At 43.6% G+C, this 21,512-nt stretch overlaps 1 protein-coding gene across 1 annotated transcript in view; it reads left to right on the forward strand.

The window, feature by feature from the left end:
• midn (midnolin) overlaps nt 1-18,820 on the forward strand; it is a 28,729-nt gene extending 9,909 nt beyond the window's left edge. Inside the window, exons 5-8 of the mRNA XM_086282048.1 lie at nt 5,634-6,176; nt 7,400-7,523; nt 7,803-8,117; nt 15,000-18,820. Of these exons, the coding sequence (XP_086138174.1) occupies nt 5,634-6,176; nt 7,400-7,523; nt 7,803-8,117; nt 15,000-15,262 (1,245 nt within the window). The 3' untranslated portion in view covers nt 15,263-18,820. The remainder of the gene's footprint in view (nt 1-5,633; nt 6,177-7,399; nt 7,524-7,802; nt 8,118-14,999) is intronic.
• The last annotated feature ends 2,692 nt before the right edge of the window (nt 18,821-21,512 follow it).

Here is a 21,512-nt window from a genome sequence, read left to right on the forward strand (position 1 = left end):
TTGGAGTCGTGACCGTCATTGTTTTCCATTCCCTGGCGATACAGTGCTTTTGTGATTCAAGTAGCAGGCATCGTGACTAGTGGGGCTACTGTGTGGGAGGATGGAGGTCATGTATATCACATTCGATAGCCACTACCAAGACTAATGAAGCCAGTGCTACTAGGGATATGGTGCTGCTGGCAGAGGTGCAGGGTTCAAAAGAGCCAGGTCATTTCAGTCTTTCCTACAAAAACGTAATGAGGAAATGAGAAACGTCTTTAAAAAAAAAAAAGGCATCATTTTTGCACGATCACCGTTGCAATTACTTACCGTCTTTCTGTTAACGTTCCTCCATCTGTCACAGAATTTCTATACCTATCTCTCAATTTCCCCACACCCACTTCATTTATCTCAGAAACATGTGATGCTGTTTCTTCTTTCATTTGCCGCTGCTTCGTATGATGTTGTTTTTCCCAACTATCCACAAATTTGTCTCACCGGGTACAGAAAATGCTGTGAAGTCATTCTCTGCCAGAACAGGATCCTGATTAAATTGTATTAATCAGCTGGTGTAAATGGCTTTCAAGAGAGTGAGAGGAAAGTGAACAGCGGGGGAAACGAGTAAGTGAAGATTGCTTTGGTGTTGCTTGCCTGATTTAAACTGGATCTTGATAGCTGGGGACTAAGAGGTGAATATGCTCAGTTTTTCTGGCTAGTTGTAAGGAGTGGCTTTTGCAGGAACCCGATCGTCTTGACTTTGCCATTTTGATCTCTCCTTTCATGGAGCCGATCATATTCTATGATGGCCAGCTGTTCCTTTTTTACTCCACTTACCCCCCTCTGTTTCTTATCAGGTACTGTTACAGATGCCTATCTTTCTAATGGTGCCTTTGAAGATTCAACCCCCTCTGCCTTTAGGATTTGGGGATGATGCAAGTCATTGATTTTTTTTCTTTCTCCTTCTCTCTTTTGAGAGCCTTTCATTGCATCTTTAGCTGGTGCGTGTCTACCCAAAGACTATCAATAGCGTCCTGGTGCGATCAAAACATTTAGGTCGATAGGAGGGTTAATAAGCAGTTTTTGAACCATACCTTTCCACCTCGCTGTCCGGCAGGTGAGCAGCTGCACTGGAACCAGAATATGGCTGGAGGAGTGACTTCCTCCTCTCGCAGCTTCTCCTTCTCCTCCCCCGCCCGTCCCGCCTTCCAATCCTCTATCCTCTATCCTCTTTTCCCCAGCACAAAGCTGCTCAGTTGTTCATGAATGTCAGCTCAGTGCTGGCAGCACTCTCTATCTTTCCCTCCCTCTCCCTCTTCACCCGTCCTTAGACTCTCAGCCTCTCTCTTCCTCCCTCACTCCTTATCTCCCTTCCTTAGTTCGCTTAGTGTGCAAAGGAAGAACGACTGCAAATGAGTTCCTTGAACCACAGGGACCCCAATAAATAAAACTGTCAGCCAGAGATGTCGAAAGGGAAAAAAAAAAAAAAAAAAAAAGAAGGAAGGAGCCAGAGGCGCACTCTCACTGAATATTTCATCACCCACCACCACCACCACTACTACTCTGACACCTTACCCTCATTGCCAGCATCCCCATCCCCCCTTACCATCCTTGTTCCCTCCTTTTTTCATGCCATCCCCCCCTTCTCCTTCTCCTCCATCTTGTCTCCACCCCTCCTCGCCCAGCTGCCCCTTATCATATTCTCTCCCATTACTGCATAGCAACCAAAGTATCATACAAACCCCACCTCCTGGACACCCAACAACTAAAACAAAATGGCTGAGAGCACTGTTTCTGGGGTCACTTGTTAGAGAGGTGGGTCTGACGGCTACTAGATGGAAGAGCCATTTTTCAGTACCTGTATATTGCTAAATAAGCTTATCCGTGCAGTTTTTGGTGAGTATAATCAACTATGTTTGCGGTCAGGAAATGCACACCTTATTTGTTAGGCATGAACTCCTCATACTGCTCCTTCAATATAATGAAAACACTGGAGTGCTGGTTTCTTTCTGTCTGCCTTGACAAAACCCGGGGTCTCCATTCTCCTTGTCCTATGACTCTCCTTCATAAGTTGCTTTCATAAAGGACTGGAATTTGTACAGCGTCCTTCAAAGACCAAGGTGGAAATAGAATTGGAGGTCTGTTGCAGACTTAAAGACAAGCTATGAAGCGCTTTTTTGTTTTCCTGTGATGTTCCACAAAGCGCTATCTGGTGTTTGTACTGACGTCAATGGTAGCCAGCCACGTTGGCTGTCTTGACTGTGCTCCTGAGAGCAGACAGGCATGTTTGGACTGGAGCTGAGCTTCTAGCCGAGACCTCTGGGATTGATTTGCTAGCCAGCTTTCTAGCAAATCAGTGCCCCTTTTCCTCTCCACCCCCCATCACACACACACATATATATATATATATATATATATATATATATATATATATATATATATATATATATATATATATATATATATATATATATATATATATATATATATATATATATGCACTCTCTAACGCTCTCCCCTCCCCTTGTTTCTCTCATAGTCTCTGTCCGTCTGGAAAAGGCTTGTTGTTACATGATCACTCTCGCCAATCTAGCCTCTGGCAGGCAGGGCGCACTGTATCATCCTCCGCCTCCTCCCTTCCCTTAGGAAACGGGCCCTATTTCAGGTGTTCCACTCCACAGCTCCCGGCTCCCAGCTACACAAGCTGTTCGCCCTCCTTTTCGGGAATTGTCAGGGAGACGGCGTGTCAGATGAAAGTGATGTAGCTGTTTGGTTTGGACGAGTGGAATTCCACACCTGAACGTTTAATTTGGGTCTTTCTCAAAGCTAACCGCAAATATATGAGAGTGTCCAATGGAATTATAGTAGTTGAGATGTCCCCTGTCATTTTCCCTGCAAATGAGATGTCTGTGTTTGTGTGGGTTTGTGGCCTTTTAATTTCTTGCCTAAAAGAAGAGGTTCTGGTGGGTGGTGTATGCATGGAGACCCCATATGAGTCACATGGTCACACACATTTTTAGCTCTCATATACATGTGAAGGTTTGTGTGAGCAACTTCTAAATTGACTTTATGAGTCAACGACTGAGACTCTGAGACCTGGAGTGACAAAAATCAACTGGAGGCGGGAAAGAAGGAAAAAAGGTGTGAGGAAGCGAGCTTGCTTCTTTCGCAGGCTAATTTAAAACCTGCTATGTGGTGTTGGGACGTAGGAGTACATGAATTCTGTCTTGTGGTTTTGAATAATCCACCCCAGTCATTATAAAGGTAATCAAGCCTCCTCTCTGTTTGTCTTGCTGTCATCACAGTTGGTCTTTTTCTCTCACTTTTTCTTGCATGTGCTTGTATACAAAGAAAAACAGTGATAAAGCAAAGATCCTGTTCATACTTGGCTCTTGGCGTCTTGGATGTTCCTTTCTTGGAAAGAAATAGAAGTACAGCTTTGCAGTCTCCTTTGGTTTCATGCAAATTTTGACCCTATGACATTCACTCTGACCAGCTGTGGCTTGAGGTACCCAGAAGTCATGGTGGTCGTTCCCTCCCCCTCCATGTCACAGCGTAAATTTGAGCAACATGTATCCGTTTAGCAGCAGTTGCATTTTCTCTGCAGATAAAATCAGATCTGTGCAGGGAGGTAAAAACTGATCTCACATGGTTCCTGGAAACAGGATTCTGACGCGAAGTGTGAAATGTAACCTGTTTGAACTGGACGTCGACTCAGCCCGAATATATTTGGATCTAGGATCAGAGGTCTATAACGGATACCCACAGGGGTGTCCCCCCCCCCACCTTCTAAACATTGGGTTGACGATCTCCCTTGGGGCTTTCGATTTGTATGCATGCCGCTCTGCGTGTTGTGGGTTGACAAACTGTCGACACTTACTCTTGACAGCTGTCAGTCACAGACACAGTCATTGTCTCCTCCCCCTCCTCTGGTCTTTTCTTCATCTCTGTCTCTCCCCCCACCCACCTTTTGGAGCAGGCCTCCCCATTAGGTCTCAAACACATGCACACCTCTTCTCCTGACCTTTTATGTACGGAGTTTCCTAGCGATGTCACATGTAGCCCCCTGCGCTGTTCTCCTCCTCACTTCACACCCCACCTTGCGCCTGCTGAGCGTATCGCCTCACCACGTTGGGGTAATCGTGGTGAGTGTGGATTGTCAATAAATCATTAGTGGCTGACTTTACATTCTGAGAAGTTTGAGTTTCTCTTTATCCAGCAGCGTATTTTATTCCGATTTTTGCTCTAGCCATCAGATCATCCCAACCCCTTAGTTCTTTCACCTGCCCTTCCTCTCCCTTCATCCTCTTTTTCCACATCATGTCAATACCAATGTCCAAAGGTCACCCTGGCAACAGAGAGGCAGCGGTCGATAGAGAAATAAATAAGCAGAAGAAAAGAGAGAGATGTGATGGAGGGCAGAGCCTGGTGATTCAGAGGGTTAACTACAGGCGAGCATCTTACAAGGACACTCCAAATATAAGCCCTTTGCTCAGAAATTTTTTTTCTTTTTATATATTATTTTCTGTGCTTTGTTATTTAGATACATCTATCCCTGTGCTCTGTTCTGCTTTTCTGTCCGTCCTCCCTCTCTCTCTGGGGACTAAAATCACACATGCGGTAGTGATTGTTGAAATCTTTTTGGACAGGAGCGCCACTTTGTATTTGCTAGTGCTGGCCATTTCTGCTTGTTTCCATTTAGGGAGAACCTGAGTCATTATTGCTGAGTCTTCAAGACCCACTGAAGCTTTGTGACTCCTGAATCGCACTCACTTGGGGGGGGAAAAAAAGTAAATAAATACATGTCAGACTCTCGTTGCTTGGACTTCAGCAGCAAGTCACAATACACAGCATGAGAGCCACAGGCATACAGGAGGATGACAAGAGAGGTTTTGTTATTTAGCACGAATATTCCAGCCGAGTCGTGACAACTCTGTACTTGTTAGTGTGTGTGTGTGTGTGTGTGTGTCCATCCAGGCCTTGGGTGGGTCACTGAAGGCCCCCGACACTTGGCTCCAGTTAGCTGTTGCCAGTGCTCCAAACATGGGCATCCTTTCCTGATCTGCTGCAGATTCACAGACAATTGACTATTCTGTGTTTGAGATGCAGGCGGGGTGGATTTCCTAAACGTGGGACTGATTTTTCAGGCCATGGGCCAAACAGAAGGGTGGCCTTTGTCTTTGAGCTGAATAACCCTGCTGACTAAGAACGGACTGAGTGGCAATGGGAAGCAAGGAATAGTGGGTTCTATTTGTGTGTATGTGTGCGTTTTCCAGTAGGCCTCCCTATCCATTCCCCGCCAACAGAAGTAAATAGATGACTATTACAGACCAGTGTTTGACTGCACGATGAGCTTATGTGGTGTGTCTGTGTCTCTGTGAGAGGGGTAGCTCAAAGAGCTGTTGTGTGCACTGTAACTGGCATCCATGGCCCAGATTGTTCATTTACTAAGAAGGAAGTCTGTATGCATGGGGAGCCTTTCTAGTTCCATAGTTTTTTACAGTGAACAGTTGTAAATGCCAGAGTGTCATTAAATCTGGATATAGAGCATCATATATTAAGTTAGACTTTGTCATCTGGCTAAGCTGTGTTGATACCTTGCATAAAAGCAAAGACATTGAATCACTTAACCCTTTTTCCCCTTTCTTTATCAATAGGTCAGTGACTTCCTGTCTGGTCGCTCTCCCCTCACCTTGGCGCTGCGTGTAGGTGATCACATGATGTTTGTCCAGCTCCAGCTGGCAGCGCAGCAGTCCGGTGGTCCCCAACTCCAGCACAGGCACCTCATCACCCGGGGAAATTCGGAGGGACAGCCCCGGGTTCCCCACACTCACCCGCACTCTCATCAACACCCCCAGCATCCACATAATCACCCCAGCCCCCACTTGTCCCATCCTCACCCTATCCCCTCCTCCCCTTCTTCCCCAGGATCCCCTTCTTTTCCCCTGCCCTCCACACACCTCCAGTCCCTTCCTCCCATGTACCACCAGTCACCCTCCTCTGCTCACTGTAGCCCCCCTACTCCTCCACCACACTCCCCTCGCCCATCCCATGTCCCTGGGGGTCTTTTCCGCTCGCCCGCTCATCATCACCACCACCCCCACCACCACCATCATCACCACTACCACCAGCCTTCCTCAGGCCAACCCAGCCACGAGATCGGCCAGGTCAGCCCTGTAGCCCCAGTCCTCTGCCCTGAGGTAAGCCTCAAGAAAATATTCTTATAATTCTTCCAAGTAGTGTTTTGTTTTTTTTTTCTTTAATAATAGCCAATCACAGCATAGGATTGGTAAGATATTGTCTTATATTATTTTCTCAAATAAAAGGGTTCAGTGGTAAAAGTAGGTACATCTTTACAATACATAAGAAAGACACAGGCACTTGGGCTGCCATGAGAACGATAGAGTGGATGGGTTATGACCATTTGACCCAAGTGCCATCCTCACAACTAAATCATTCTCCATTAAATCAATTAGATTAATGGGACATCCTTGTAGCACGAGGGTGAACCCGTGGTTTAGTCAGCTCTGGAGAAGCGTTACACGTGATTTTGCGTGTGTGTGTGTCCAAACCACAGTACATTTGTTCATCACTGGAGTACACTGTGCTCCCCAAATGCATGCAAACAAGCCAGCACATGCGTACACCATGAGAACACAGCATTCATATGACCTCAGTCTTCCCAGGGTAAAGAGCAGTGGGCTAAAATTATAGGAGCAAAAGTGTTCTGGTGTTGTCATTTAACTTTCAGCGTTATGCTCATTTGTTTACCTTAGGATAACTTCATGAACAGCTGCACACACATGCAGAAACACACTTACTTCTGTTCTTCAACCCAATGTGCTGTTTATATTTTCTGTACCTCCTTGAATAGTGAATGGTAACCAAATATCAGCGAACTGTGTGGGAGAGATGGTTCACTACAGGAAAAACAAGGAGACAGGCCAGTTTAGTAGTGAGAAAACGGATATGGCTATTCCTCATCAGGCTTTCACATGCATGACAAAAAGACATGCATACGCACACAACGCGCTTTCTTGGGGTTTCAGTTTCGCTTTCAGATGTCAGTTGAGCAATCCATGTTAAGCCAAAGTGAAGTTGTGAGGTGACCATCTTTAGTTTGATCACAGTAAAGTAACCAAATACCTTAAGTCTTAAGCTATATGGCATGGCAGCAAGCTTAAATTTCATGTTGTCTGAGGTTTCTTATAACCATCAGCCTTAACTGCAGAGGTTAATTACACTGTGCAAATGGTAGTTACACCCAGAGGTAAAGGGTAAAGGTCACTGAGGGAGCTCCTGAAACAGTGATTTTGAGTTTTCACAGCTTTTACTGTAATAGCTCATATGCCCTTGTATCCTCAAACATGCTTTGGTCTCACTTTATGCTCTTTTAATAACACTTTTCTTTTCCCCCCTTCAGGCTAACTGCAGTACCAACACCTCCAACAGTGGCACCAGTTCCTCGCCACGCTCCCGTAAACCCGGCGCCATCATTGAAAGCTTTGTCAACCATGCTCCCGGAGTCTTCTCAGGGACTTTTTCAGGTAAGAAAACAGAGCTGCCATTACTGACTTATGACTTATTGCTACTTTAAGCATCAACTGTGCACATAGTGAGATCCAGTTCTAAGATGCCTCTAAGTAGAACTTGACAAAATTTAACATTTTCTTCTCTGTTGGGCCTTTGTTTTAGACTTGTACGCATGCCAGTTTTAAATGTTTTAATTTTTTTTTAAAAATCAAATGATATACAAACATTATACAAAGAAATATAACACGCAAAAATTATAATATTATTTTGGTCTGTTTTGCTTCCTCTCACAGGCACTTTGCACCCAAACTGCCAGGACAGCAATGGGCGTCCCAGACGGGATATTGGGACCATCTTGCAAATCCTCAATGACCTCCTGAGCGCCACACGCCACTACCAGGGCATGCCCCCCTCCCTCACCCAGCTCCGCTACCAGACGCAGTGTGGTTCGCCCACTTCCCCATCCCCCTCGCCGCCTCCTTCCCCTCCAGTTGCTGGCATGACGGGCCTCTCTGCCAAAGCTACCTCTGTGCCCGCCAGCAGCCCTCCTCCAGCTCTGCATCCACTTGTGCAGTGCGAGAGCCAGATTCGCATGTGCAAACCCCCTGGTGAGTGACTCCACTCCACTCCCCTTCTGCACATGCAAACATGTCATGAGCACAAACAAAAACACCCCCTCACACATTAAGTCATTGTGCATCCCTTGAAGCCCTTATGAAGCAGATGTTCCTGCAGTTGCCACAGCTTTGGAGGAATGTGTGTGTGTGCATATGTGTGTAAAATTGCATGCAATTTAGAACCCTGTCAGTGAGTTCTGCATTTGCCTTGCAACCTACTGAAGAGTTCATTGTTATCTTTGTCTCTGTTTCTGTTCTCATATCACATCATGTTTAGCTCAGTTCTGTTGGGATGCTTTTACATCATTGTTTTCAAGTGCTTATTTTCATCTCTAAAATACTGACAAAGCGAGAACAGAAAAGTCAGATTAAAGAACAAAAACAGTCATGCATATGTGTCTCTGGAGGTTTTGAAGCAGATGAGAGAAGAGGAAGAAAGCGGAGGGGGAGGGGGGTCTTCTTAGTAATGCAATACTAGCTTCTCCAGACCTGTTCAGTCAGGCTTCACTTGTCAGGCAATGCAGTTGCCTTTTTGTCTTTGTGAGCTGAGGGGATAGGTTTTACCCCTTCAAGCCTGGGCTGGGCTGTGTTTATATTAGAACAGGTTTGGGGTGATGTAGCCTACCTCCTAAATACGGGCTGCAGCTTGGGCATGTATAGACCTCAACATACCCACGAGAGTTTGGTCGAGGCAGGTGTAGAGTTCAGATGATGCCATTTAAGGACTGGGCTGGGATGTTTTAAAACCTCCTTTCCTTACAGCGACACAGGATGTTGTGTCAAACAGATGTCCAGCGCTGATAACATCCAGTCAGCATTGTAAGCTTGGCGTGAGTGCACTGAGGAAAACATCATTGTCCTCTGCCTCCTTATCTCAAGCTAGTCTTCAATGAGCTGCTAAATTTGCACAAAATTTACCAGCGTAAGTAGAATTGTCTTGTGGGAAGGATTGTAGAAATTATTAATTAATGTTTAATGTTTTCTTCTGTTTGGAAAAAGCAAGAGCATACATACCTATTGTTGTAGGCTGGCTTTGTTCCTTGTTTTCTGACCTTTAGTTGTGAGCAGAATGAAGGATTTCAGTTGTCGCTTCTAAACACTGACTCGCTGGGAATGTCCAGTATTTCACTGCATCACCCTTAGTGCATTTACAAGTGTTCAGTGAACAGTTGGAATAACACAAGCTTATTTTCCTAACTCAGGAAAGACCATTCCTTTACTGCCCCCACCTATTGACTCACCCCCATCCTACCCCTCTTCTCCCTCTTCAGTCTTGTCATTTCTCGTCATCTCCGCTCAGCCCAATGCCACTGCCCCCACCCCGATTTGCTATCCAAAAACAGTCTGTAAAATCCATCTCTCTGTGTTCCTCCTAATCACCCCCTTCTTTTTCCATGTCTGTGTTGTGCATCAATACATTGTCTGTGTTCATTTGGCCTTTAAATAGATTTATTCCAAAATGCAGCTCTGAAAAGAATTTGCTTTGTGAACTTGAGGCCAGAGAGAGGAGGAGGGGGACAACACGGAAGATGGGGGTTGTTAAAACCACAACACTAAGCCTCCATTCATTCATCATATGGGTGTTTATATCCTGTCCGTCAGTCCACCAACTGTCCACTCATTAACCAAAGGCAAAGAGTGAAAGAATAGCCTGTCTACTGCCATTTTCCAATTTAACTGGCCTGAACCAACTTCCTGCTCACAATATGCACTTCCAGAAAGCCTTGAATGGTGACCTGTCCAACTAAGCCTGGTTAAGACAATGATTGTCCTGGTGTGTTGTGTGAACAGGGGCTATGTGCCTGTTTGTATCCTGCTCTAGTTGGTGTTCTAAATATGCCGATGACTAAGCGGTCTCAGTCGGTCTTATCAGCCGACACCTGATGCAAGACTTACTGGACTTAACACCGCAGCTTAACTCTGCTTCACAGAAACCTGCCTTCATTCAGCTACAGGAAAAAAGCCTGCGCTTCCCAGCTGCCTGAATATGTGTGCGCAATCAAACTTGGGTTGAGAGAGCCTCTTGAAAATGTCACAAAGCTTTTCTGTCTCCTGAGAGCCTTTACCTTTTGGTGAAGAAGAGGAACGTAAATAAAATAAAAAAATGCACACACACTCCATCACAAATTTCCTGGTTAAAGGCTGTGACGACTAGCTTGGTTTCATGGTTTTGCTATATAGTATTGCTGAGTTCTAGGGCTTTTTTTAGACCAGGACTTGTGTTGAATTTGAACAGGAGGGTTTTAGAATGGCCTGACAGGTTGATTGTTAGCTAAATTCCTTTGCTGAGTAGGCTGGACTTCCCCAGCATCCCCCCTACATCCCACTAGCCCCCTGCCCAGTCTAACCCTTTGTGTGGGGGCCAGGGACAGGGGCAGTATAGAGGGCACCAGCCTGAACCATTGTGGGACAAAAGAGGGGAGGGCTATGGGATTATAGGGTTGCCTTTTAGTCTCACTCCCACTGCAGCTGGCTTAGCTCAGGCACACAGAGAGGGGCAAAGCGGGGGCAAAGTTGGCTCTGGAAGCTTCTCCGAACCCCCTTCCTCTCTTGTGTCTCTTCCACATCCCTTCACCACCTCCTAACCCCTTTCGATTTGACATGTCAGGTCATGTTAGCTTTGTGCAGGCTGGGACTGCGCAAGCCAAAGGAAGAGGGAGGGTGGCAGAGAATGAGGGACACGCATAGAAGGAGTCTTTGCCCTTAACCCCACTGCGTCCTGTATTTAAACCCTGACCTGCTTAGCCGAGGCATGGCGCATTATCCACTGGCAGGCTTTAGCTCCTCTCGTCACAAACAGACATTTGCCGGGACACACGTGCACCAGTAACGCAACAAATGCCCCAGCGATGCAGCACAGCACAGAGATACCTAGCAAAGCCAGCCAAGCACATCAGGTGCCCTTTCATTGTCGACAAGGAGAGCAAGAGGGAGAGAGAGAGAATGCAAATGAAGTCTAAAAGTCATTGAAGAGCTTGCGTCCCTGCAGGGCTGTCAGTGCCCTTTCAGCAGCTGTCAAAGTGCTCATATTAGCTCCACTTTGATTGGTTGGTTAAGAATATGTCCGATTTGTTTAATTTTTGCTTTCTAGTAAGTAGAGCTGGGTGGGTTATTTCCAGATGGGTTGGGTTTTACGGCTGAACTTTGCTCTGCAGACTTTGAGCTACTGCTTGACTTTGTTAGGTCAGGGAGATGCGGAGCATTTAATCTGAATACATATGTTAGAAGCACTAATTTATACCCTCTCCAGGTAAAAGAGGAAGAAAAAGTGCAACATTAGTGATGTTCAATAGTGGCAGAGTGGCACTATTCAATAGAATAGAATTCAATCTTCCAGTTGAATTCTATTCTAGTTTATTAATATATTATTTCCACACAATAAAAGGGTTAAGGCAAATTTACTTTCTGATTCAGGATCGTTACAGTATTTTTGCATGTTAAATGTGCCACTATTATTCCCACTTGTAATGAAGACTGGCTTCAAACAAGCACAGAGGGATGCTAAAAGAAACCAAGAGTGATTTTGCTGCAATGTGATTTTCTTTCTCTTTGTCTCCCTCCTCTTTCTTTCTGTGTCCGTCCACCCCTCGTTCTCTACCCTGGTTCCCTGGATGCTGAGCAAACACAATGTTCTCTCTGCAAGATCACAAGACTTATCAAGACAAACAAACAAACAACAGCAATAAGACAACTGCAAATGAAGGCCAATCTTTATACAATCAATAAAAGGAGAAGCTCCTTTAATCTCCCTCTCCGTCCTGCACACTGCAGCCCCTCCTCTCTTTTTCTCTTTCTCCATCCTCTGCCTCTCCTCCTCCACCCACCTACTCCTCCCACCCTCCCTCCTGTTTGCTCCCTATCTCAGTCCTTGCTGTGTTGCTGGGCTGGGCTCAAAGGCAAGGAAAACTGACGCATCGATTATTCATAGATCACCCCTTCTTTCTCTATCTCTCTGTCTTTTTTTCTGCCTTTCTCTGCAGTGCCCACTCTATTTACTACAAGGCTTATGTCAAAGTCTTTGGAGATGAGTTTGGGGAGGGCGAAATGTGCTGCTTCAGGTTGAGTTTTAGTGTGAAAGGCAGGCAGGGGAGTGGTTAAAAACAGAGAGGAGGGGGGAAAAAAAAAGAGCCTGGTGTTTCCTTCCTCTGGGTGCCCTTGACCCATCTTCTGTTTGAAATCTTCCACTGTGTCTAAGAAAAGATCTGTAGTTGCTTCCTCATCCGTCTTTTCTGTGCCACGGTGGGTTGTGTACGAGAGTGGATTCTCTCTCTTGCTCTACAATTCATTCCCTATGTCTTTTAGTCACCTCTTTGGGTTCTCCAAGGTTATTGTGCTCACGTCAAGCTCTAGTCTTTGCAGTGAGGCTCCAGGCCAGCCTTTGTGTGTGTGTGTGTGTGTGTGTGTGTGTGTGTGTGTGTGTGTATAGTCTGTCCTTCTTAGCCAGCCCTAATAATAGCCCTAGTGTCATAAACATAGTCTGGAGATCCCTGCGGCCAGCTGTGTCCGGCCTAGCCGCCCAGGGCTCCGGTAGTGACGCTGATGAATGGCTACACACACACACTTAGTGTAGCTCCAAGCACATTCCCAGAGCTCTTGCCAAGCCAAAGGCCAAGACCTCCTGCCTCACCACCAAACTGCCCTTTATTCTCTGTGTGTGAGTGTGTGCGTGCACGCACGTGTTTTTGTTTTTTTTTTGTTTTTTCTTTCATATTGTTGAGCCGTTTTGGTAAATTACCCCTTTTAGAAAAAACAAAATCATGACTGAGGAACTACCTTGGTGAAATACAGGCAGGATTTAAACAGAGACACTCCAGACAAACAGATTTTCTATGTGGGCATGTGTTGGCTTTCTGCCATTTCATTGTTTATGGCCATATTTTGACAAAGCTGAAGGGCGGTTTCACTTTTGACTAGTCAGAGCAGGGGAAGAAGGTGTAGAAGGGGGACCAGAAAGGTAACAAAGCCTTGTGGCAGAATATATGGATGTCACATGGAGCTGAGGCAGCAGAACAATGGCTTTAATGTAGAAGACCACCCCCCATATCCCCCACCCACCCTGTGGTGTACCCCCCCCCCGTTCTCTGCTGATGACACATTGCCCTCACGCACAGCGTACAGAGCATCTGGATGCACACATACATTTATATCAGGACAGAACATATTGACAGGAAGTGGAAAAACCAAGTCTGCCTGTGTGGCTGTGTGAAGACGTTCATGTTTCTGTTAACTCTGAGCCGCTATTCACATCCTTTGTTTTCAAAAAGCACCATTGAGGCTGCTTAGTGGCAGTTTACTTTAGTATGCACTGGTAGACAGTGGTGAATATTTATTGCTGGAGAAAAGGCTCTGGGCTGCTCGATCCGATAAGCAAATGAGAGAAAGAGGTAAATTAAGCCCACACAGAGTCCGGAATTCATTCCGATGAAGGGGGTGGGGGGGGAAGCAGAGGAGGGCACAATCGATTTGGAAAACTGACACCTACGGCTGATCCTTTACCCTCCACCCTCTCCCTCTGCCCTTTTCTCTATCCCCCTTGCCCCTGGGGTAGGAATTCCTTAACCCACACCACCAACCCCCACCTCCACCGCCAGTCCCCTGCCTGTCCCCTCCTCCTTTTTCTTCTTCACACTGCCCCACCTAGCTGTCTCTAGGGAGATATGGGGCAAGAACTGGAAGAGGGAGGGGCAGAAAAGGGGCTTTCTGTGTGCTTGTGTGTAAAGGGTGAAGGGGTAGAATAGATGGAGTGGGGGGGGTAAGGTCAATGAGTGGAGAGTAGGAAGCTAAAGCCATAATAAAGAAAAAATGGAAGGGGGGGGGAGAAAAAAAAAATCTTTGCTTTCCTCTCGTCTCTCTCCCTGCTTACAATTTCCATTCGCTTGCATTTTCTATTGAAAGCCAATAGCGTTGTCCTGGACCCGAGATGGATGGCTGCACTAGAGCTAAGGTTTAATCAATAGGTCTTTTTAATTTGCCATCGATCCACGTTAAAAGCTACTGCGGCTGTTGGGGTGTGTGTGTGTGTGTCTGTCTGTGCACCTGTGACTGTGTGCAGCTGTGTGTAGTTCAGTGCACGGGTGTGCACATTGTGTATGTATTTTTGTGTGAATACATGATGTACCCAAATACGGATGTGAACGTGTGTGTGTGTGTGTTGCGGTGCATGCAGCAGGCGCAGGGATGGCCACTGTGCTTCGGTTTATTGACATTCTAGCCCATTATTTAATTATTTAATTCCCAGACAGATACTAATGGAGCTAGCTAATAGATTGCGGTTGCTTTCCCCTCCTTCTGAGGCCCTGAATATACGTATAAATGGAATTAGACTCGACTTGGCTGGTGTAGGAAAGCATTCACGGTGCAATGCAAGGCCGCTCCCTTGAGACTAGACTCTCCTATAGGCACATCAACAGCTAGAAATGCACTTAGGAGCAAATCCAGTCACTGAAGCATGCCATGGGTAATTACGTTTGTAAATATCATAGGCAGCTATCAGAAAGTATCATGTCTGTCAGGGGTTTGCATCTTTTTTGACCCTAGTAGGTATTTCAGCCTTGAGAAGGTCTCCCCCATTCACTGATAAGGGGATGAAATAGCACTGTGGAGGCTAATTATACTCTGTGGGGGAGGTTAACCACCAGATTCCAATTTTACATTGTGTGAATGGTGGATGTGTGTTTGTGTGCATTTGTGAGCCTAGCATGTTTTAGCATTATCATCAGCTACACAGGCACACATATTAACCCCCCCCCCCCCCCCCCCCCCATTCCTCCAGAGCTGTTAAGAGAGAAGACAATTTAAAAAAAAAACAAAAAAACATTTGCTATGTAAAGAAAAATACCTGACTGTCTTTCTACTCTTCTCTCCTGTGTCCAGGTGATCGTATACGTCAGACAGAGAACCGCGCAACCAGGTGTAAGGTGGAACGTCTGCAGCTCTTGATGCAGCAGAAGCGTCTGCGCAGGAAGGCCAGGCGGGACCAACGGGCTCCTTATCAGTGGCTGCCCAACCGCAAGGCGGGACGCAGCAATAGCAACAGCAGCATGTCCAGCGAGGGCTCCCTGGACCTGGACTTTGACGATTCAGTGTGGAAGCCCGATGTAAAGGCTGACTTGAAGTCCGAGTTCGTCATGGCCTGAACCATCTGCTCCCACATACGCATTCAAAGATGTGCAAAGCATTGCTTGGGATTTCCTTAGAGATAATTTTGAGGGAGCGGATTTGCAGGAGATGACATGTAACTTCAGAGAGGAAATCACAGTTGTCCTTGCGACAGTCATCTGTCACATGAAAACAGGCTCCCTGCAGACTCTAATCTCATTCTGCCCTTTGTGGGTGACCTTGTGAAAAAAATAATAATACAGCAACATTAGCAAAAGAACTTTCTTGTGATGCTTGGATTTGGACAGGCAACTACTGGACTTAACAGTGTGCAAGACCTTTTTTTGGGGGTTTGATTACAGAGACCATACCTGTACTTGAGTATAGCAGAATTCAGTGGGTGGTGGTGGTGGTGGTATTTTCAGAATTTTTGTTTTTGTTTTTTTCTTTTTAAATGCACTCTGGGGAGAAATGAAGAGATCCACACTGGACATAACAGGACAGGAGCACCAGAGGCTTCAGTGTTTCCTAATCAGAAGAAGGGCAGAACTGCCGGACTATGGATTATTTCAGTGGGCATTCTAATTGATCTCAAAACTCATCAACAAGAGTCCAGTTTTTACCTGTTACGGGGTGGTTAAACCTTTTCTTTTTCCACTTTTAAGCATATTATTATATTTTATAAACAAAAAAAATATGTAGCATTGTTCACAAAGCATTCAGGTTTTCATATAACAGTTCAAAGTAGTTTGCACATATTCTTGATTTATAACAGCTGGTCAAAATGTGCGAGGAGGAGGTGGGGCCTGAAATAGAATAAATAATAAATATGGAAGTATTGATATCAACCTCAGTGACATAGGGTATTGATAGGAATGATTAATGAATACACAAAATAAATGAATATTAACAGAAAGTGCTTTAGAGGATTTTAAAATCTTTAAAATGTATATGAAAAAAAATCTATTTTTATTTCTCTTCCTATCTGCTGTTTTCAAAAAACAGCAGCCCTTTGTGGCTTTAGTCAGATCGTTGACTACCAACAAATATGTGCATCCATTCAATCACTCATTAGCTCATTCATGCCTTTTTTTTCTTTTCTTTTTTTTTTTTTTTTTGTCTGGCCACATCAAAAGTTACAGAAAGATCATTTTTCATGCAGCCAACCTCATGTGTTACAAACCTGAAGAGACTGAGGGATTTCGAGTTTGTGTACATAAATGTGACAATTGGCAAATGCTTGTTAGGGCGTGTGTGTGTGTAAGTTTGTTGTAAATTGATTTTTAGAATATCCTATGTTTTTGTCCAGTTGTCTTCTCTCAAACGACCCCATACGTTCTCAAATTTGTGAAGTTCAGCTGCCGTGAGCACATGGCCCACTACTTTGCAACATGACTGTATGAAAAAGCAAATTGGCTCCCAGTTTGATGCCCAATTGATGTGTACCTGTTATCACAAGTTCTCATAATGATGCCTCCATTTTTTTATTTTTTTTATTTTATTTTTTTTATTACTGGCCAAGAGGGAGGCGAAATGGGATCTTTATCCGGCATCATTATCTAGTGCCTCCACCAGTACATTCATTGACATATCAGGTTAGGCCTTTCACAGTTTTGCTGCTACACATGGGGACTTAAAATGTGGGGGAAAAAAACAAACACGGGAGGGAAAAGTGACTTTCCTTTGCATGCAGAAGTGTGTAATTATGCTGATCTTTTTTCTATTGATGGAAGAAAAAAACGAAACTGGTGCTGTGGAAATGAAGGTTAACAACATGCATGAATTTGTGAAGAAAATAAACAATGCTGCTTTTGTTGGCAAGGTTCTTTTGTAACGTTTAATTTGTTTCAATGTTAGAACAACCGTGTCCTGCTTAAGTATTACGACGCAAAACCAAAACGGATGAAGTTAAGTGTGGGCTAAGCTTTGTTGCTCGGCACTGAATATTTCAGTGAAGATGAGGATGTGATGATGAGCAAAGAGCAACTGACTCTCTCTCTCAACTCCTTAAAAGCTGGTTCTTATCCCCAATGACTTTCAAGGACCCAAACAGCCTGCAAACTGTTAAACCGCCTCCCCTCCTCCCAGCCTGAATGCCAACAGAGGCTCATGTGGATGCATTCTCACAGGGAACCAACAGACCTGAGGATTTGCAGTACTGTCTATCAAACCTACTCAAGAGAAGCGTCTGGTCTGTCTGTCTGATTGACCACCCAACCACGATTGCACTCCCAGAGATTGCAGTGAGAGATTACCTTTTTGGTGAACCTCATCTATTTTTTTTTTTTTTTTTTTTTTTTTTAAGTGGCCTTACCTTTCACTAAAAAAATGAGACACTTGGGGACAAATGGGGGTGGGAATGTTTCCTTAGTTTTTTTTAAACTTTCTGTGCATATCGATGTTGGACACCGTTTTTGTCACAGAGGACACTGGGCATCTGTCGTTTAGTGGTTTTAGCTGGTGGAGTCTCTATTATGTCAAGGCTTCTGTGCCTTAAAATGTTGCCCTTGCAGTGTCAGTGTCAGATTTGAGCTTGTTATTCATTTTTTTCCCCACTTTGTTGGTTGATACACATGACTGCAGTATTTTGCAGCAATGAGAGTCGTAGATTTTCTGGGTTAAAGCTTGTTTGAGTGAATCAAATACTTTTCAAAAGTAGGTTTTGTTCCTCAGATATGGTCTTTGTCCCATTTCATTGTGTTGCCATGCTTGTTGGTCTCTGTTATTCAAACCACACATCCCTCTTAACCCAGTCCCCAGCTGCCAACAAGCTGCAAAAAAGCTATAAATCTGTGTAACTTTTATCTGAGGAAGTTTACAGCACAGAACGTAGATGACAAGAAACAGCCCAGATTCAAAATAAAAGGTCCTATAAGGACTTCCAAGACTACATGCACTTCCTGTTTCCTTGGATCCATCATTTTTAAAGGACAATTAAACCCCTGCCCCTCCCAAATGTTCATTTTGGGTTGTTTTTATTTTTATTTTTTTTTTGGTTTTTTTGTATATGTATGAACTATACTCTGTGTGTGCCTCACTTCTGTGTAAAACTCAAAGATGAAACAAAACAAAAAAGATGACAAAAGCATTACAGAGAGGATTAAAAACAGTATGTTGGTGGAATTCTGATCACGTCATTTAAGTTGCCTGTTCTTTCTTGTAGCCAACTATTGAAAATAACAGGATTCAAGAATACAATTTACAATGTTCTAGCTCTAGACCGGTGTAGCACATGTGTGACTGTATTAATTTATAAAACCAAAATGGTAACTGTGAATTATGTATTTCTTTGTGCATTTTTAAAAACAAACAAACAAAAAAACGACAAAAAAACGACAAAAAAAAAAAAATCAGTGGAAAAGGTTGTTGGGACGTGGAAGCAGCTGATGTTCATGTCCGAGAAAGGGAAACTTTTTTTTTTTTTCTGGTGGAGTATAATGGAAACAGAATGTGTTTCTGAAAAAGAAAAAAAAATGGAAAAAGCAAAAAAAATATATGAATATATTTTTTTTTCTTAAGCAATACATTTCAGTGTGACTTGTGATAGAACATTTTCTTTTTTTAGGTAATAAATAAATAACAAAATGAGTACATCACATTGTCTCCATGAGTATTCATTACTTACTCTTTTAATATGACTCAGTGATTTTCATCTGAGATCTGTTTCATGATGTATTTTGATAATAATAATAATAATAATAATAATAATAATACTTTCAAAACACTCAAGGACACTGTACACAGCAGAATAATAAAAGCAACATTAAAGCAAGCAGTTTACACAATCGTAAAAGCACAAGACATAAAACAAATGTAAAATAGCAGAGTGGAGAGGTTATGTGGGATAAGCTATTTCGAACAAGTGAGTTTTGAGTTGGGACTTAAAGAGAGAGAAGGGAGTGATATTTCTTAAATCAGGAGGGTGGGAATTCCAGAGTCGAGGAGCAGAGCAGCTGAATGCCCTGCTCCCCATGGTGGCAAGACGGGGAGAGAGAGAGAAGATCTGAGACACCGAGATGGGATGGTGATCTGAACCCGATCAGAGAGATATGGAGGGGAGAGATGATGAATAGCCTTAAATGTATACAGGAGTATTTTGATGTGAGTGAAATATGAAAAACTTGAAATTTCATTGGTAAAATATTGCTACCGGTGTATCCAAATGCATTTCTACGTGTTTATCTGAGTTTTTAGTGGGGGAATTCCCCTTATAGTCTTAAACCACCTTGAGTGTGTAAGTAAAAGTAGAAAACCCTTATATAAATACTAGTCTATTTATTGTGTTGTATACATAACAAGCTGACTGGCTATGAAGTGGTAATACTGGAACTACTAGCTTCTATGTTCTAGGCTGCACTGCTTAATGCTATCATCAAAGTAAACAAAAGAAATCATGTGATGCTAGTGGAAGTTGTGTTATTCAAGCATCTCTTCCCCTTACAGCTCAAATTGATTTAGATATTTATATTTGATTTTTATTACCTGCTTCAATCGTCATGACCTTACTTTTTCCTCCTCTTTCTCTTGTTTCTTAGTTCTTTGTTAACTCCCAGAAGCAAGTTAACTTTCCATAGCAAGTTCAGCTCTCGATTGCTGCCTATACTACAAACTTTGCATATTGCCACTGCTGTAGTATAAAGTTTGTCAGTCCTCAGGGGCTCCCCACTGACCTGAGAGCTGACCATATGTAGATGAGAAATTGGAGTGCAACTAGTGCTATCTAGCAAGCTTGTTTAACTACATTAATGGACATTACGGGGGAAATCACACATCCTAAATAAGTGCTGCTGAAATTGGAACACCGACTTTTTAAACTTGCTGTTTAACCACAGTGGAAGCCATATTATTTATCAGGTAAATATATGCTCCAGAACCAACATGACAAACACCTCAAGAGGCCCCGTTCAGTGACTTAAATAAGCAAAGGTGAAGTCGAGCTGACCAGTCACAGGTATACACAATTGTCTTGCCATCCATCAAAGCAATAACATTATTTAAAAACAACTAATATTAAGTGTTAATTATGTTTAAATAAAAATAAAAATAAAAATGAACTCCTGTAGTTGCTATGCTTATCTATAGAGACCAAAACTCCTTTACATTTCAGGGTGTAGGTATGTTCATTTCTACTATAAGGCTATGCAAACTAACACGAGACAGTCTCAAGTAGCCAGTTAAGACATCATAGGTTTCTGGGCTTTGCATTGGCTTCATTTTTTCACTGTTCACTGTTAAAGGCAGTGGAACCAAGGATCTGAATTTGTGGCTGGAAGGCAGCTGAAGTGGTGAGGAGGTTCAGTAAGGGAGCCTACAGAAATGTTCCCCACATCTGTGAGTATCGCCCAGCTCAAGATGAGACAGAATATGGAAGTGCAGTGACAGACTGGAGAAGGAGACTTGCCTCGTGTGAAGCCTTCTTCTTGACACATGTACTAACAACAAAAGGTGTTCTGAAGCAGCTTCCTGCTTATGTAAACAGTGAGGCTGAGAACCGAGCTTGACTTGGAGCATTAAGAAAAAGCTGAAAGAGGAAAGGAAGATGAAAGAACAAACCGATTGTCAGTCAAAGCCCCAATAACACGGCATACTGCTGTGAAATGTTGCAACATAGCATGGTGGCATCTTCTGTTGTTTCTTTTCAGATGCTATAACGAACTTAATGAGTCAGCATGACTGAAATGAAATTGGGGTAACTCATATTTGTACATTTATGCTTGCTGAGGCAAAATGGATCTTTGTGCGAAAGACTGATGCTTATCTCTGATCTCTAATACACAAAACCAGTAATTCCATTTTTTTCCAGTCAGAGAAAGGATGCTTTGTGTTGTTTACACCTTCATTCTAAAAGTGATAAGGACTAAAAATCTGTCCCTTGACCTTTTCTAATTCTCTGCCTCCCTTCCTCTTTCTGCAGATATGTTTCTCGTAACGAAAAAAAACCCCTCCTACTTAGTGTCCTTCCGAGTAAAAGCCAACACTTCTACGGCACGTCTATGGCTTGGGGTGAAATGCAGGGACAGCATAGTTTGATAAAATAAGACTTAAAAGTCGATCCAAGCATTGTCTTGAATCCACAAAGCTATTATAAAGCAAACTATTTTGTGAGCGTCACAGAAGTCTACATAGCTTTTTAACTTCAAAGTGACAAACCCGAACTCTCTCACTCAGCCTGTTTTGGGAAATAGAAACCACAATTATCTTTAAGCAGTGAATGCTTTTTCAGCACTGAGTCAACACAGTTAACACGAATCTGTCTGCAATTCTTAAGAAATATGTAACTAGCAAAGA

Source organism: Aulonocara sp. 'chitande type north' Nkhata Bay, linkage group LG23 (genome assembly GCF_057382095.1).
Source record: "Aulonocara sp. 'chitande type north' Nkhata Bay isolate Kocher_YH1m ecotype deep benthic linkage group LG23, A_spYH_male_GT1.1, whole genome shotgun sequence".
Taxonomy (NCBI): Eukaryota; Metazoa; Chordata; class Actinopteri; order Cichliformes; family Cichlidae; genus Aulonocara; species Aulonocara sp. 'chitande type north' Nkhata Bay.